Below are 16388 nucleotides of genomic sequence, written 5' to 3'. Positions count from 1 at the left end.
TCACTGGCGAAAAGAGATTTTTGAATTCGAGCAGTAGAACAGCCGCCATGCTGGGAGAGACCAGCTTGTCACACTAATGCCAGCTCCCTTGTGCTTTTAACTACCAGGAGGAACAGGACAAGGCTATCATTCACTCGGTGAGTTTGGGCAACAGTTCATTGATTTATTTCAAACCGTGTAATTTTTAGCATTCCGGCGTGCTAAGTTTTCTTGATCAAACTTTGTTAGGGCTGCAGGAGTTTTAACGTAGCTGAGGTAGGCAACTAGTTTGCAAGTTTGCTAGGAACCTCTCGAGTTTTTGCGTGCGGTCCATGCGCCGTCCTGTGTAGCGACGAATAGCTATGCACTTGTTGAGTGTAATATTCAACAGGTTTGCTTTTCTGCAGAGGTCAACACCTGCTTTTAAAAATAAATTGTGTGCGTTACATATTCATACTGTTCCTAGTGATCATTTTATTATAACGTTATTGCAAAAGTCAGTTGCATTTGTTGTTTGAAAAAGTAACCGGCAACCGCGGTTAGATAAACTTTTGCGAGCTAGCTGTGTTGGCTAGTTGCTAGCCAACACTTGCGAAGACATTTTGTTGTTAATTACATTTTAAAATGTAACTTTTAAAACTATGTTTACTTCTATTTTTTGCTGGGAGATTGGTATAGGGTAATATCGCCAACGAAGGTAGTTAGCCGATTTAAATGTTGTGGTTTGTTCGTGTTTAGGTCGCAGATCAGAATACTATTTGCACTAAACATTTGCAGCTAAAACCTCGTCCCGTAGTTCAGAATATTTTAATACCTTAGTATACAGGGGTCACGTAGGGGTGGCTATCCGTAGCATGCATAAATCAAGGATGCGCTTTCATTTAAACAAAAGTGCGTGTTGAATTGGGAGGGAAACCCCTCTGTGTATTTACGTTATCTTTCAGAATGCCTCAAAGCGTGTGGTGTCTTGCCCTGGGGGAATTAATTTAGTCTGAGTAATTATTTTAATGTGTTATTAGTTTAGGTTTTGTTACAGCTGGCTGCTAGAATCTAAGAAAGAAACGGAGATTTCTGCACCAAATCACGTCGGTTCCTCTAGATCTGGGAGATAAGGAAAAATTATGTTTTGATAATTTAGGTTAATTTCTTTAAATTGTGTTTAGGTGCTGTGATAAAGTAGGGTGTTTCTGACTGTAAACCTGATATTGAACAAATCTTTTAAGGTATTGTTGTAAAATTCACTGTGTATTACTTCCTGCAAGAAAAACAGCAACCCAGTTGAAATTGGCTTCAGACAAATAAAGTATGTTTCTCTGCCAGATCTCTAGAATTTAAACAAAAAGCCATTATATAAAACTGGTATTAATTGAAATAGTGTTTATACTATGGCTTTTGTCATGTTATTGTGTCAGTATTTTTTTTTTTAATCCAAGGAAAGCAAGACATACAACTGTTGTGAGTTTCAGTTCTGAATGATGGCTTTGAATGCAATGGAAGTCTTTCTAACTCTGAGCCTCAATTTATTATCATTATTGGCAGTTATGATAATTGGCAGCAGATAATGTTTAAATAAAGTTTGAATTGAACACACAGCTGGTGAGTAAAATGAAAAATGTTATCAACTATGCACTGTTCACAAATAATTCTTTGCAAGTTTGTCGTTGATATCGTTACAGTCTTCACTGGGATATCTCATGCAAAAAAAATATCCTATGTGTATCTGTGTTGTTGACTTGACTGAAAATATTGCCTCTCTGGAACTTTTTTTGCTGTGAACAGTTCTTCACGTGCTAAATTGTAGATTTGTTATCCTGCAAATAAATTGCCTAACTATCCTGCTCATTTTTTATGCTGTCCTTATTTGTACCCCAAGGGTAACTAACTAGTCATTGAGTCTACAGCATATTATTTCAGCATGCGCTGGTTCATTGACAATATTTTGCCTGAGGTCTCAACAAGTAATTTATATGCTTGTCAGAGCAGATGATATTCTTCCGTTGGTTCAAAAGCATAGTTACCACCCCGGCCATGTCAATATAATTGTCAGCTTTCACTTCAAATTCACACTTGTGCATGGCAGAATAATGTCACCCATGCCTTATGGCTGTGGGTCAGTTAAGTAGAAGATATTATCATGAACATGTCTAGTGCTAGAGGACAGCTTGTAGGGTGACCTGAAAGAAGTTCATTCTTTCATTAATGAAACATTGTTATGTGTTAGGATGTCATTTGCAGTAAATACATTTTAGTATTTAACCATTTCAAAGAATCAAAGAATCAGAGAGTCAGAGAGTCAAAGAATCCGAATTAATTGGGGAAGATTCTAGCATCACCTGATGACAGTTATGAGAAATGTTCACTATGGGCATAGCTTCTGTAGTCCAAGCACTGAGGCTTGAGACTGGTCTGGTCTTCATTTTGGAAGATAGGGTAAAACTGTTTTCTTGAGGAAACGATGTGTGATGGCTTTTTTTTATTGGAGCCAGTCCCTTTATCAGTTAAGGTTGTCTGAAAAGTTCTACAGAATTATTTTTCTTTAACTTCGTTTAAGGCAATGCAGGTTTGGCTGGATGCTGTTGGTTTGCTCTGTCATAGAACTTCATTTTCCACACACAGTTTAATTTCATTGACCAGGTGTCGCCACTTCCAGAAATGAGATCACCGGATCTGTCAGTCTGAAATTGAACACATTAAAAAAATTTGACCTCTTTTATTAAGGAATAGCCTAATTTTTCCTGGATTGAAGCACTGGGTAGTCTGAACAGATTAAAAGTCCTAGGACATGAATATGGGACATTTCTCTTGCCATGCATAGCCTTTTCTGTATTATGTGAAGAGAATAAATCATCCGTCAATATCGAAATGTGTGAATGAATAAGAATGATTAACTGGCCAATACAGTACAGAGGTTGCCATTATGATTTGGTTGAAATCAACACACATGTTCCCTAGGGCTGAGTCTGGAAACCCAGGAGGAAAAGCAGAGTTCCCTCAAGTAAGTTGTAAAATATTGGGTGCGTTTACTTGCATACTAAAGCTCCAGTATTACTCAGATTATGGCAATGCTGTGTTGATTGAAATAGTCATGTTTATGCCTTTATCTGATTTGGTGCATGTCAGTGTCTTACTCTAATTTTTTTGGCTTTTTGAAACTTTACATGTCATGCTGAAGTTGAAGAACTTTGAAAATGGGCATGGTTGCTGTGTACACCATTTCTGTTGAGCATGCATAGATTATGGAAAAATTGTGTAAACGCGACTATTGGAGTAATCAAATTACGTATATGCGTGCATATGTGATAATCTATATACTGGCATAAACTGATTACTTTCAATAATCTGAGTATTGGTGTGCATCATGTAAACATGGCCATTGTCCTGCAACTTCTTATTTCCTGTCTTAGTCTCCAGTGGAAAGTTAGTATGGAGTTCAAGCTGATTAGAAAGAAAAAAAAAGTATAATTATATAATTGACAAGCATCTTCTGTCTTGTTAATATTTGATATTATGTAGTCTACACACAAATGAACTTGTTTAGAAGGCCTGGATGTCAGACTGCAGGGACTGTTCTCGCAGAACCAGTACAGTGAGGCCCTGTGTACACCTGCCAAGAGCTTTCTGTCCTGACCAAAAAGGGGACAAAGAACTTGGAGAATGGCTGGTAACACAGTGAATATATCAAAATTCCACCCTTGGTTAACCTGACCAGAAGGGGAAAGGGTGTCCGGGCTTCAGCAAGGAATTGTTCTCCTTTAACAGAAAGACTGCCTGCCTTTAGTTTTGTAATTGTTCAAAGTTGCAGTACACAGAAAGCTGGGTTTGGTTTTGAACATCTGTAATATTCAGCATTCATTATGGGAATTATTTTGGATACAATTTCACTGCTTACATTTCCCTCATATTGCTGTCTACTCACCAAAAACTGTAGAAACTATTTTGAAAGTGTGGTTGAGAATTTTGGCCCTCAGTGCTTTTGTCTTTGTAAAGTAATGGACATGGATTGATGTTCACTGAGATACTTCAAACTTTTTTGTGCTAAATTGATTGGTTCACTCTTGGGACTCTTAACTTCACGGGTTAAGTGAAAAGGCAACCTGGACTTCCTTTCTAAATCACATGGGAAGCATTAAGTCCGTACAAACACACACACACACGGGCCTTATGCACTGACGCGTGTAAGTAATGATGTTGATCTGTTGTGTTGAAAGCCTGCCTTCATCCTGCTGTCTTTTCCACATCTTGTTGTCCCCAAAGTCACTTTTGCATGCGCCACCTCTAGTGAGCTTCAACTCTCATTTTATGCTTTATTTTCTTTATTTTACTTTTTGAAATGTCAAGTTGCATTTTAGGCCTGTTCAGTTGCTGCAGTGTCCTCCAAGTTGCCCTCCATCGGAATTTCAGTGGCCAGTAGCATGCACGTCCTGAAATGTGTGGAGTCCTTTTCGACCTCTTTCCAGTGTGCGGTCCACCAGCTACGCTGCTCGTTCATGGTGCCAGAGGGCTGCACTGGTTGTGCAGGCAGACTGCTCGTGCCCCATAGACAAGAGAAATCACCACTGCACTACAAGATGGGCAATTGTCCTGTTGACTGTAACCCTGCCTTCCTGGGTGACACAATGTCCGATTGTGCATTGTGACTTCAGGCCACAGTTGGCACTGGTAAGGCCAGGATTTGATTTCGAACCAGTGGGCATATCACTTCAAAGATGAGGGCTTTTGGTGGACAGAAGGCCATTTATAACAGGGAAGCACTCTGCTAGTCTGCTTAAGCCTGTGATCAGGTGTCACTGGAGTAAGCGTGGTGGCCAGTGCATCTGAAATTTTAGTTAAAACTTTTACTTTTACACCCTAGATCACTGACCGTTGTACCTCCTCCCTCATGTAAGAACGAGCAGTTGCTAGGATACTGATGAGTGTTGAGGTTATGATCAAAGGTTGATGTGTAAAAGAAAACGAATTGTAAACATTGCCCGAGTACCTCGTGCTGTTGTTTTCTCTCTTGTGCAATTTGAAACTTTTATGTTGATATGCTGCCTAATTCAGGTTCCAGTGTCGTTGTTGACAGTTTGTTTTCAGTATAACAAACAACCAAGTTCTGTTGGGTGGCTGATTGTGACTAAAGGTCTGGAATGCTGTGAATGACATCATTGTTATCATGATAAACATTTCCATTGAAAGCACAAGCTTAGCATGAGACTTGATTGAATTACATGGTAAATCTATGCACAACATTTTGAGCTTTTTACTCTGTCCCCACCATCGTTCCAAGGCTAAATTGATTTATGACTTGGTTTAAGTTGGACTCAATTTAGTTTCCCATTTTCTGTGTAGACTGAAATTCCTCACAAAAATATAACATTTTGTGTGCCTTTAATTAGGCTAGCCTATTAGCAGAAGAGTACTTTCTTGCCTAAATCTTATTTCTTCACAAAATCAACATTTGGCCAGTTCAAGTTCTAGGGAATGTGTTTCTTGTGTTTGAAGTACTGAAATCAGTAATGAAAGGCTGGGTTTGAGCCAGTTAAACTAGACTTATAATTTACTAGCTACCTTTTGACCAAGCAAGCATAATTCCTCCCACATCTGCACTCTGTCCTAATGTTGTACATGTACAGTGATTTTTTTTCTTACATTAAAGAGCAGAATAAGTCACAGCCACCAACAAAAATATTAATGAAATGGTTGGTTTTTTAGCTCAAATTTTATAAGCCATGGCTATTTGATTTGCAGGCAGAAAAAGTAGCTACACATTGACCAACTTGGCTTGTTCACATTGTTAAAATTAAACTCTAGTTATTATAATTGTTACCCTCATCTGAAATGAGTAACTTTTGGCAGTGGGCTTTCTTCCATTTATTATGTAGCAGGAACGAGCAATGGTAGCTACTGTTGCAGCCTGCCACCCTCTGTAACCACACACAGGGGCTTTCTTTGCCTGCAGGCTACATAACAAAGCAGAACTTTATGTAGCTTTTGTATCATGGCATCATGCCTCATCTGCTCGAAAGGCAAAAAGCCTTGGAAAAATGTGGGAAATGTGTGACAAGTGTTGCGTGGGAAAGGGCATTGCATATAAGCTACATCAGAGGTTTGCAGGAGTTTTAGTAGCGGCAGCGTAGGCAGTAATACATGGGCATGACCCAAGGAGGGCTGAAATTAGGAGTGCACTGTTTTACACTGTCTTACTTGCATGAAAACTGATTGTGTGGAAAATAGAATGTTTCTTTCAGGAAAGGGGGGGGGGGTGGGGGGGTTAGAAATGATTTGGATGATGGAGAAAATAACTTGTCCTACTCTATAATTTTTTTGATTAATTTCTTGATTTGAACTCCTAACCCCAACCTTAGATGGTCTCATTTGACAGCGTTCACTTCTTACTTTTACACACGGACTTGAGCTGGCTTGAGTTGTTCTGAGCTACTTTCCATTCTGTGGTGTGAAATGCACTGAAAATGGCTCTGTGCTTCAGTCATTTACAGGTTTAATTTGCATTCTAATGGCCAAGAGTCTGATTGTAGCTGAGGTCGGAGGCAGCGCAGAGAGAGGCTTTCTCATGGTGATGACAGCTGATGATGGTTCCACTGTGTCTGGAGCAGCCCCCGATATCCCCAGGCTTGAATTCCCAAACGGAACGGGGAGTAGGCAATCACGTCTGCTCCCTGTGATCCAGATGCAGGGTAGCTTCGAGCTTGTAAATGTCTTGCATTGCTGAATCCTCTGGCAGTATCTCTGCCTGTTGTAAAAATGATTTGGCGCTCGACTTTAAAAGAATCTCCGAAGAGAGATCTTTTTAAGTGCTTTTTCTTTTTTTTAAATGGCCATGTTAGGATTGCCAGTCTTGGAAGATAAGCTGTCTCGTAACTGGCATTTAGACCAGCCATGTTTTAAAGGTTGAACTGCTGGCATGTTCTTTCAAGCCCTCTTAAAAATGGTCTCAACAGAGTCCTGGGATTACATTTACATTGGTTACATAAAGGACATTTTTATTGGCTACCCATTTATTTTTCTAAACCACCACCCTTCCCATATAGTCAGAAACAACATAAAATCCATGCATGTGGTTATACAGCTTGTTACAGTTTACAGCTGATCCGTGTGCTTAATTTGATGCTATTTGGCTCAGATTAATGGTGCAAATCAGTGGCCTAGCATTGCTTTGTAAAATGTATTTGAGCATAAAGCTAACCACAGTTATATTATTCCAACATGTGATTATGCAAATATTTTGGTGTAGAATGGAAACATGATTCTGAGATTGTTTTGTCGCGGTGTCACTGGTTCAGTTTGAAAATAGCAAATGTTATGCTCTTCTTAATTGTTTTTCCTGTTTGGTAAGGTGGAAAAATATCAGGTGGAATCAGATTCAAGTATTTATGGGGTGGCATTTGTTGTTTGTGTAGTTGGGAGATCAAAACTATTGCTTCAATTGCCTCATTGACCTTGAAGCTATGTAAATAGTCCATAATCCACATGGTCTTTATTCTGGGATTTTTGCTTTGTGGACCCGATTGCATCAGCATCAGCAGGGCTTGCCATATTGAGAGCAGAGAGAACACAGGAGAACAGAATGCTCCTGGCAGATTTGCACTGTATTTGCACATAAGTGTTTTCAGAACAGCGTTCCCCTGGTTGCGACTGTGAGGCACAAATACAGTACATACCGTCGCCCCGCGCATCGTCCCGTGCAGCCGGCGCGCATCTCGTGCGTGCACTCTCGCCTTTAATCTTAGACGCGAGGTCTGGCACAGCGTCCCGCTCCCCGAATTTCACCGTCTATTTAAACTTGTTCCCGCAGCGGGCCCGTCTGTTCCGCTGCAGTCGGCCGTAAATTTGAGTTGATTTGCACGTTCCGGGGGAAGCCTGGCTTCTGCGGCTCGTCCCTCGGGGGCAGAAGCGGTCCCCACCGGATCGGGCGGTCCTGCACCTCAGGCCGCCGCGTGATTTACCACCGCCCTGAAAACAGGCAGCTGGGATACAGGGATTCATGCACTCTGCCAAGGAGTGCGGAACAGCCTTGTAAACAATAGCCCCGTCCCCACCCCCCTCCCCTCATCCCCTCCTCCTCCTCCTCCTCAGGAATTGTGTGCATTGATGCTTTCCAGACAGAATATTTCAGTGCTGTCGCTCTCCAATGAGCACGGGTTGACTGCCAGGACAGAGAGGAGCACACCTCCCATTGTCCAATGTTGCCAGAGAGGGAGGACTGCTCTGCCACCATACGCAGGCTGAGTTATGATGTGATGCAATGATTTTTCTCTTCTCCCACTCCTCTTGCATCCCCTTTTTGGACCGGCTGCTTTTAAAAATTAATTGGTTCTGTGGAGAGAGAGAGAGGGAATGGACATTGCCTCAGATGTGGGCTTTTAATTTCTTGTCATGATTGCCAGTGCATTAAGAGGCCGTAACACCTTGACTGGGGATTTCATAAATGGAGATTGGACACTGTCAGTGTGTTTGGTAAGAGCGCGTTCCAATTCTAATTGTAACTCGCTATGTGTGCTTGCGTGAGGGTGGCTGCCTCATTGTGGCTTGAGCTGCATAGATTATTCCACAAGGCAGTGAGCTGTGATCTGGGTCTTCACTGTAGAGATGCTTTGCTTGCTATCCATTTCAATTCACTGTGGGGATTTTGGGAAGTTTGCTGTCACACTCAGTAAATAGAGGCATTGAATGTCTGCTTGGTCGTTTATGCTATTTTGGAAGGAAGTAAACAAAATAGCCACCCTGGTTTTGATTTCTTTTATTTCTAACTTGAAAAGTTCAGGTGATGGAACCTGGTAATATTTTTGCTCATTTTTGTTCAGCTTCTTTTTGAGTTCGCCACAAATTAATTTTAGTGCAGTTCCAAAGTTTCATGCTGTCCTACCTGTTGTAATGTGTTCATGTGTCTAAGTTACATGCTTTGTGTTGCATGCTTTGATCTACCCACATTTTCATCCTCAGTAGAAAATATTCTGGTATATTTAAGTATAATTTAAAAGCAACATTTTCAAGATCGAGTGGAAATCTGTGGTTATAGAAACATTGCTCCGTCTATAATTATTTGAGAGAGGGAACAACTGCTGTGTGACCGATATAATGGATGGTTTTTAAAGAGATTCGTGCTGGAACATGCAGCAGTTGAGGGCTTTGATACCGTGGCTTTTGGACACAGACCTGCATTGGAAAACCTGGCTGTAATTACCGAACCTTTATCTCCTTTCCCACTGTTGCTGCTAAGTTTGTGCCTTCTTTTCATGTGAAATGACTATGTTTTCATTTGGCATGGGATCACTCCTGTCGCAGGCTTGTGGGGGTCAGTTGCTCTTGGAGAAGGAGCCTGCTCTTGAGCATGTGTGCCCTTCCTGAGATCAAAGCCCGTTAACATGTGTTTTTGCGAGCTATCAGCCAACTTCAAAGCTCGTCTGCTCGTGCCTTGGAGCTCTCAGTTCCCCCCAGTTGCGGTTGTGCAGATTAATGTAGAGCCTTTTGTCATTAAAGCGCTATCTTTAAACATCACAGATGAGTGGAAGCATGATTTTCCACCTGCTTAATATTTGTCATTAAATCGAACTTGCATGCTGTGGAGAGGTTCTTCATTTTATCTGCTGAATCCAGAAAACACAGTCTTTAATTGAAGCTGTTTATTTACAGTGAATTAGTCTTTTCTTTTAATTACTTTTCCTTTACCAATGTAGGTTTTCTCTCCCAGAAATTTGAATCACTGAGTTGCTGTTATTGCTCTTATATTTTAGGGATGTGTAGTGAAGTTGTTCACTTAAAGTATGAGTGTATATTATTGTCCCAGCCGGTTTAGTCATGTACATTGGTTTTCTTCTTAAAAGGAGTATTGGAGAGCGACCTGACATATAGGCTGGAGCTGGCAGGGGCTGAGGGGTAGATGTAGGTCAAACACAAATACTCCCTTGTTGAGGTATAGTTGCCTAAACATGCTATCAGTTGTTCTGTATGCTAACTGTTTCTTAGCACCACTAGAGAAACTGATATTGGTTTACTTTAAGTTTTATGATTTATTTTCCAAGGTCTCCTGATTCTGTTTTTTACAGCATAAATGTCTGGGGTGAAACACATTTGTCTGAATCTCTTGTATTCTGATTCCCTCCTGACTTGTAGAGTAATAGTATCTGAAACTCGGCCTGTCAGTAAAAGTTTATTATTCCATCACACTGTTGCATCCAATTTTTTCAGTTCACAAATCCCCTCAATTATGTTGAGCAGACGGATTCCACAGACTGATGCAGTTATACAATCCTCATGGAATTTTTGCCTCAATAAATATAATGCAGTTCAAGCAGAAATTTGAGCTAGGCCTATATTTCCACAATATGTGCTCTGAGCATTTCACCAGTTGAGCAAAGATTGTTCCTTACTGCGGAAACCCTGGAATTTCAACATTTTCTAGCCACCCCATCATGCGTGTTGACATTCTGAAATTAAAGGCCCATAGAATAATTTTGGGTGCTAATCGACAAAAAGTGGCAACTAAGTACCTCGTGGATCATGGTATCATAATTTAACGTCTTGCACTGGCGTCTTTGTCACCTGGGAAACTGCTTTGCTCAACCTTCTGAGCCTTTGTTCCTGTTGTAGTTTGCATAAGGCTACTGTGGCAATTTCCAGTACTGTACATCTGAGGTAGTGAGGCATGGATTATTTGGCAAAGCGATAGCCTATTCCTTACTATTTTCTTCGATAGTTTACCTAACCAGTGGGTGATGAGTTAATTTTCGTGGTGATGAGCTGGGCAAAGACTATAAAAATAGGCCTACTCATATCAAAAACAAAGAAAAGGAATTAAATGTGAAAAGGTAAAATGAACGAGGAAGTAGTGACTTGTTTTTCCTTTGCTTTTCATGAGGATTTTTATTGTTATTTTTATCAGGAGACCTGTACTGAAGAGTCATATTTGTCTTTTTGCTTAAAAAAGTAAGCCATAAGTATTTTATTAGGAACCAGAATTACTGTGTGGGCCTTCAAGTTGCCTAAACCTACATTTTGTAGTGTCTCTTTCTTTCGTTACCCATCTCCTCTTCCTTCTTATTGAGTGATGATAATTTTCTTGTGAGGAAAGGGTACTGCTACTATATGCTTGGCATTTGCCTATATGAATTCAACAGTGTGGTGTTATGCAGAATAGTGGGGGAAATTAGAACACACCTGCCCTAAATAAGTACCAGCAATCAACTTTGGCTAGTTGGCTAACTAGTTAATAATACATTGTTGTGCAGCATGAGATGGGCGAGTGGGAAGAGAGTATGCCTGACGCTGAGGGATGAGCAGAGAAAGTTGACTGGAACACTGACCTTTGGAAGGTAAAAGTTTGTTGTCTTAAAGGGCCAGTTCACCCAAAAATGAAATGAAGCTATGTTTCCCACTTACCCAGAGTGTGATCTCACTACTGCAGCTCACTCTGGTATAAACGCTCAAAACACCAAAAATTTGCTGTCAAAAAACTCAACAGCAGTGTCTCTTTCCAAATATAATGAAAGCAAAAGTTAAGGGTAACCGCAATCTGTTGGCTACCATAACAGATTGCGTTGGAAGTTGACTGAGAATTGGATAAGTCGTGTGATGTCATTCTAATTATATTCACAACTGTGGACCTAGATCGTACTTAAAAATGTATTTTCTGAAGCCTTTTTTGAAATGTTAAGCCTACTGTGGTGTATGAAGCTTAAGTTGTGTTTTTAAAATCCAATAAAATTAAATTGGCGCATAGTTCACACCTTGGCTTGGTGTTTATAGCTCTAGCCTCCTTTGTTTTAGAATGCGGAATGCGTCAGCATGTGCTACAAAGTTCATGCCCAAAATAATAAATAGCCCTGCCTTGCTGCACTAAATGGTTGTGTTTTTTTCCCTCCCCAGAGACAAAGGTATAACATGTCTCAAATCAAATCGGATCAGGTCATATTATTCAGGTTAATTAAATAGCAAGCAAGAGTGTAGCATGTCCACTGCCTGGCACTGGTTTGGAATGCTAGCTGAAGGTAAATCCATGTTTTATTGGTGCTAACAAGACTTTCAGCTACATTGAAAACCTACAGGGCTGCTTCCCATCCTGTCAAGTTTATGTCTAATAAGATTCAGAGACCTCAAACCAGGAGAAAAAAAGTCTACACGGTTTAAAGATTGTTTTTTCAAAGTCTAATCATTGAAACATTGCTCAGCAGTTTGTATTTGGAAATATAACCTGATATTTAACATTATGTACAGTACCAATTGGTGTTCTCCAAACTCATTTTTAATTGGCCCAGCAATTTTTTTATTGCTACACCCCAAAATTTTAAAGGAAAGTTCTGCCCTATTTATAGACAGGAGATTAGACATTTCCTATGCATGTGTAGACTTGAATGTATGGTTTGAGATTACACTGCATGGTGTTGTATACAGTGAGGCACTATGATGACAGAGAAGCAGATGACCCAGCCTAACAAGGCAGACAGGAATGTGATACAGGAGCCATGGGGGTTCTCTCCAGGGACCACTGACACAGGCTCTAAGGCAAGTGGCTGTCTGGAAGCCCGACCAGTTGTCTTTGCAGTTGTCAGCAAATCGGTGGTTAATTCTTGGTCTGTTTGAATCATTGAAAAGATATAGCCTAGTTGTTGCTGTAACAATATTTACGCATATTTTCATTGCTGCTTTATTTTACAAGCATTTTTGAAGACTTGTTGAAAGGGAAAGAGAAAATGGTTTGTGGAAGAGAACAAAGACTGCATCATGTCCTTTAATGTATAATGTAGGCTACATGCCTATGCAGTTCATTCAAATCAATTTTTCAATTTGCTGTAGTATGCAAATATATTAGTTAGTTGCAGCCTAATTTAAATAAGTGTAATTAGTCAGCTTTTTTTTTTCATTTAAAACCATGACCTTATTATTCACTCTGTGATGGTCGATAAATCAAAAAATCAAAACATATTGATGGAAGAGAGCCATGGGCATCACTGTTATACTGATATGCAGGTCCTGTTGACAGCAGATGCTTGTAGTTTGAAAACGCATTGCTATGTTACAACAATCAATTGTCTACTAAATCGAAAATAACTAGGATGGGGTGGCAGACTGGCCGTATTGCAGTTGGAAGTGGGCCATTTGAAGTGCACACAGGGCAAAAACAGACTTTGAACAAAGGGATGGAGAGCTCAAATTAGGGAACTGCCTGAAAAGGCACTTAAGAAATAGACATGTGTGTCCCAGGACCATTTATTCTCTAAACACACATTTAATTTAGTAGTTAAGGTGTTTTTTTCATTGTATTTAACTCTTGTAATTGCATATTTAAAAAAAAATTTCCAGGTCACTGGAAAGGCCATGCATATGAATAAGGTTAAAGGTGCAGTAATGCTACCATTTCAGGAAGTGGATAGGAGAGCAACTGGCTTTCAGTGACAGTTTCCCAGTACGACCTCAAATTTCCCCTCTGAAACATTGCAGGGTAGGTTGGATTTCTCAGTGCTGGCACTTAAGTCCTGGGGGCTCTTTGGGTTGCCATGGAAACGGTTTCCCCTACAAAGCTTGACTGCTCCTCCACATCTAGCATTTGTGAGCAAGTCAGGCTTGGCTGCAAGCGTGCATGTGTGTGCAGATGCAGTGAGGTCTGCTCTGCTCATGTAAAATGGTGATTGCAAACTAAATTGGTCAGTTGTAAACTTTCACTTTTTCATGGTGTAGGCTATATTTTGCTGAACTGCTGGGAAAGTTTTGAAAACATATGGGGGGAAAAATGACGATATACTGATTTTGTGATTCCTTGTGATGGGTTGCCTGATGACTTCATTTCGTCTTGACCCAATTTCCATACATCATTGTTGCCTCCCCAACCATTGTCAAGCATTTAATTTGCTGGGTAGTTTTTCCATGCCCTTAAACAGAAAAACTGTTTGATGCCTTTCAGTGTGTCAATCCTCTTGATATTTTGGAGCATATGTACACATTAATTTACCTGTTCGGGTTTTCAGTCATGTGGAAATGAATAATAATATTCAAGATTGAAGTTATGAACTAAGCTGGCGCCATTCTATAACTAAACTGACATACATTATATTTTATATGTGAATAAAACACATTCATTGTAAAATATCTATATCATTATTTAAAATAGTATTTTGCATTCCCTTCCAAAACCTCTGCATGATTGTCCAGGTTGGTGAAATTTTTACACTTTTGTTCATTTCTACCTCACTAAAGAGGCCTCAAGATGTAACACAAAATTACTGGCACTGCATTATGCTGGTATGGAAACCCAGAGCAACTGCCGCAGCTCTCGTGGCTTAATTATTACATTCAAATTTTGTTTTGGGAACAGTGTATCATCATCATAACTTTGTAATTATGTCTTTATCTTCCTTGTTTGTTTAGCTAACAAACAGGAATTTTCCTGGATGTAAACTCCCAAGTGTTGTTTACTTGATAAACTACAAAGACAATATTTAATCCTTATAATTATTTGTCATTGTTGTTCGTCTTGAGGAGAAGCCTTGATGCAAGCTGCATCTAGGCTTCTAATTCTGCATTGAAATAGGGTCTCCACCCTAAGCTTAAAGATTGATATCTGCGAAGTTAACCCAATAATAAACCAATAATTTGCCAATAAGCAAAGTAAATTATTTTGAATTTGGAATCATAAATTTAATGGTTGCAAAAATGACAAGACCTAGTGGCTATAGGGAATGGCACCCTTTGTTTAAATTGCAAAACCTGCACTGTACTCAGAATCTCAGTTGTGAAAAGAACACTTGTGTGATTGAGATACAGGGAATTTTTTTTATGAATATGTTGATGTGATGCACTCTAGTCTAAAATTTTAAATGACACCATATAGGCTAATCATTTAACCCAAGTGCATATTACTCAAAATTAATATACGGTAAGTTTTTTGTTTTGTCTCTGGCTTGATCCATGTGGTTTGAACTTATTTGCAATGCCAATGTTTTTTATTTCATGTTATTTTATTTTTACTTCCCAGGTGAGTTGGAATCATCCTCAGCTGTATTCAACTGTTGGATTCTGTGCTGAAAACCGGCAATTTCATGAATCCGTATTCACTAGTTGAAACCATGATGGACAAGTAAGTTATTTTTCTTCTTCCAAATTGCTAGATTAACAGAAGCAGAATAGTCTGAGTTTTTGTTTATCCCTGCATGTCCTTATAACTGAGGCTTCTTACACAAACCCTAACAATAACGTTTTATTGGACTTGTATGTCTGTCTTGGTATAGCTGTAAAGTGTCTCCCTGCGTCCCTTTGAGACGTATGCCATTTCCTTGAGGCTTCATTTGCATGCTCATCTGCTCTGGTATGTTTGCTGTAGCTGCTGACTGCCTTTTGTTTTCCTGGCAGAGTCATTCATTTGGAAAGATTGAACCCATGCCACCAGCCCTCAGCCTAGGCCTGGGAGTCGCTGGTTCTCAGAGTAAACAATGAGCGCAAAATGGGCCAAATAGGCCGGAGAAATTAGTGCAAGTTGCAGCCTCATTGTGGAAAACATTTAATCGGGAATGGAAAGAACAAAGGTGTGGGTGCGTGTTGAGCAATTAAGCGCACTGTGTATTGTCTTAACTGGTGTAATAGACCGCAATGCACATGAAACTTTGTTGTGGATCATTACAATTCATCTCATGCAATAAGTGATTATATTGTGAGAATATTTTCTAATATATTTTATGTGTAGCCCATGTCCCATGCTTAAAAACTACACACTAAAGGCTGTGTGTGTAGGCTACGTGCCTCATAAGAGTACGACTGCAACATCCCGATTAAGTTAGGATTTAACCTAACAAAAACAAAGAAAAAACTGAAGCAGTTCAGTTCTTTAACCTCCCCACACATAGCTGGCCCAATGATACAAAGGTATCTGTCACAATAGTCTTTAAGATGGGTTACAATTTTCTGCAGCCATTTTTACCTTTTTATGACCGGTGTAGTTATAATCATTGGAAAATCTATTTAAAGGAAAAAAAAGAAAAAAGAGCTGGAATATTGTCAGTGACGACGCTTGGCATGGCGATATGATGAATTTGTATTTTCACACCTCTTGAGTCGGCCAGCCGTGTCCATGTCACAGATTGCTGGAACGAGGAAAGGGTGGGCTGTGCGTGTGCGTGTGCGGTGATGGTGGCTCGCTGCGAGCCGAGCCTTGGCAGCACAGCCCAGTCCAGCACCACGCTGAGCCACACCTGTTCAGCTTTCAGACGTTAAGGAACATTAACCCCTGAGCGTAGTGCCACTCTGTTACAGAAAGAGAGGACATCCTGTCTGGTTGCAGTCACGGTCATCCTTTCGTTTCACAGTGTGTTCTTAGCTCTGGAGGAGGTGCCCTGTAGATAAAACGGTCACAAATCACTTTTGTTTGATGTTTAAAGTTGATCCTTGTCTAAAAGTGCATTTTGTTCTTTCTTTAACACTGA

At 40.0% G+C, this 16388-nt stretch overlaps 1 protein-coding gene across 14 annotated transcripts in view; it reads left to right on the top strand.

Moving 5' to 3' along the window:
* sema4d (sema domain, immunoglobulin domain (Ig), transmembrane domain (TM) and short cytoplasmic domain, (semaphorin) 4D) overlaps nt 1–16388 on the top strand; it is a 47044-nt gene continuing 30656 nt past the window's right edge. For 7 of the 14 annotated variants that reach the window (XR_004762299.1, XM_035390973.1, XM_035390977.1 and 4 more), the window contains exons 1-2: nt 1–137; nt 14948–15049. Coding sequence is in view for 6 of the 14 variants with exons in the window: in XM_035390973.1 (XP_035246864.1) it covers nt 15012–15049 (38 nt within the window). In the remaining 8 variants the exon portion in view is untranslated. Of the gene's footprint in view, nt 138–2931; nt 2975–8097; nt 8437–14947; nt 15050–16388 lie in introns of those variants that run through there. The other 7 variants (XM_035390975.1, XM_035390979.1, XM_035390982.1 and 4 more) reach the window with 5 other exon arrangements.

The sequence above is a fragment of the Anguilla anguilla genome, chromosome 14 (genome assembly GCF_013347855.1).
Source record: "Anguilla anguilla isolate fAngAng1 chromosome 14, fAngAng1.pri, whole genome shotgun sequence".
Taxonomy (NCBI): domain Eukaryota; kingdom Metazoa; phylum Chordata; class Actinopteri; order Anguilliformes; family Anguillidae; genus Anguilla; species Anguilla anguilla.
The sequence above is the reverse complement of the archived record's forward strand: the minus strand, read 5'-3'. Positions and strand labels throughout refer to the sequence as shown.